The sequence below is a fragment of the Anneissia japonica genome, unplaced genomic scaffold (genome assembly GCF_011630105.1).
Source record: "Anneissia japonica isolate Jap-2015-1 unplaced genomic scaffold, ASM1163010v1 scaffold44201_len1566_cov179, whole genome shotgun sequence".
NCBI lineage: Eukaryota > Metazoa > Echinodermata > Crinoidea > Comatulida > Comatulidae > Anneissia > Anneissia japonica.
In genome coordinates, this window is record NW_022718576.1 from 1 (window position 1) to 1,584 (window position 1,584).

General features: G+C 34.0%; 1 protein-coding gene across 1 annotated transcript; it reads left to right on the plus strand.

Annotated features, from left to right (window-relative positions):
- Positions 1–222: 222 nt before the first annotated feature.
- Positions 223–1,498, plus strand: LOC117110564 (cysteine-rich PDZ-binding protein-like; the record flags this gene model as incomplete). Its single annotated transcript, XM_033253323.1, has 3 exons — positions 223–310; positions 811–865; positions 1,076–1,498. Coding segments are annotated over 3 exons (291 nt in total), but the record flags the coding sequence as incomplete, so codon positions are not given.
- Positions 1,499–1,584: the final 86 nt, after the last annotated feature.

The window sequence follows — 1,584 nt, forward strand, 5'->3', positions numbered from 1 at the left end:
CAACTCAATTGTCATCCATCAAGGCGTTATAATCAGGAGGTAGACTCAGCATTATACTGTAGCCGCGAGGTACCTGGGGGAGAACCTGTTTAGAAGGATGAATTTTTCTTGCAAGAGTTGAAGTAGTTTGGCCACTTATATTTAAAATCAAATACATCATTCATCTTTATTGATAGAAATACCTTCAGTGTAAGAAACATCAAATTATATTAATCATGTTTTTTGTACATAGGTCAGAAAAAACTGGGAAGAGTGGCCACTCCAGATCCATGGAAGTCAGGTGCAAAGGGTGCAAGTGGTAGTAAAACTAGTAAGATAATAAAATATAAAACATGTTTTTGCTCCCTCTGTTCTCCTGGGAAGTGAGTATCTATGTGTGTTTATGCTTGGCCAAAATATAATGTGTATGGCCATCCATCAGCTTTTTTTATTTATAAAGAATTCTCTTTAAAAAAAAATCCTGAATGACATAATAAATCTTGTTACCTAGGGCCTGTTTCTACTGATGAGAAAGAACCTTTCTTAAAGCCAGGCTCGGAGGAAAAAAAGGTGGAAAAAAGGGTGGTTACGCCCCAGTTTCTCCATTAACCGCTTTCAAGTTTTTTTGTGTCTTAGAAAATTTGTACAACATATCAAAATTTATAGTTTTAATTTGACACAAGGTCAACTTAGCTGTTAGGCTAGGCCTATGTCTGGTACTACTAGAATTTTTATCAGACATTGTAAAATACTTCTCATTAATTTATGTCTCCTACATGATTTTACTTTTAGACATATTCATAATTTTATTTCTAACAAATTAATTTTTAGCTGGCAGTGGAAGAAAGGTTGGTGAGAACAAATTATTAACAGCCTCAAAATCAAAGTAAGTAATTAAAATTAATTTGCGTAATGACACCATGTTGATCATTGCGTCAAACCATAGACAAATTAGTTAAACAAGGGAGTTGTTATGACTATAACAAATCCTTAGTTAAACTAACTTTACTTTTTGATGGTACTTGGGTATACTATTCTGACAGCCTGAACTTTTTAAAATTCAATTTAAATACGTATTTCACACATTTTTTTACAGGTATTCACCATACAGTAAATCATTTGTCAAGTGTCGTATCTGCAAGCAGTCTGTACACCAAGTTGGTTCTCATTATTGCCAGGGTTGTGCCTACAAAAAAGGTATGTCAAAGGTAATCATTTGGTGTACTGTGAATTTTTCATTTTAGTTTTTTATTTGTTTCATCACACGGCAATACAAAGAGAAAATTCACAGACCGATGCAGCGGTGGCAAAGAGAAAATGAAAAACCCAAAGAATTTCAGCACAAAATAAATTAAAAACAGAAGCATGGCATAGATTATTCAATTCAATTCAATTCAATTTATTATATCATTTGCAACGCATACATTACATCACATAGAAAATATTGTGGCTCTTTTTAACATGGACCAACGTCCAATTCGGCAAACAATGAACAAATGGAAAACAGTGAATTATCAGAGCAACGGACACAATGAAATGTTATTGTATTGCATTGAGGGCCCGGATGGCTGACGGAAAGAAACTCTTTTGGAACCTGCTCGTTCG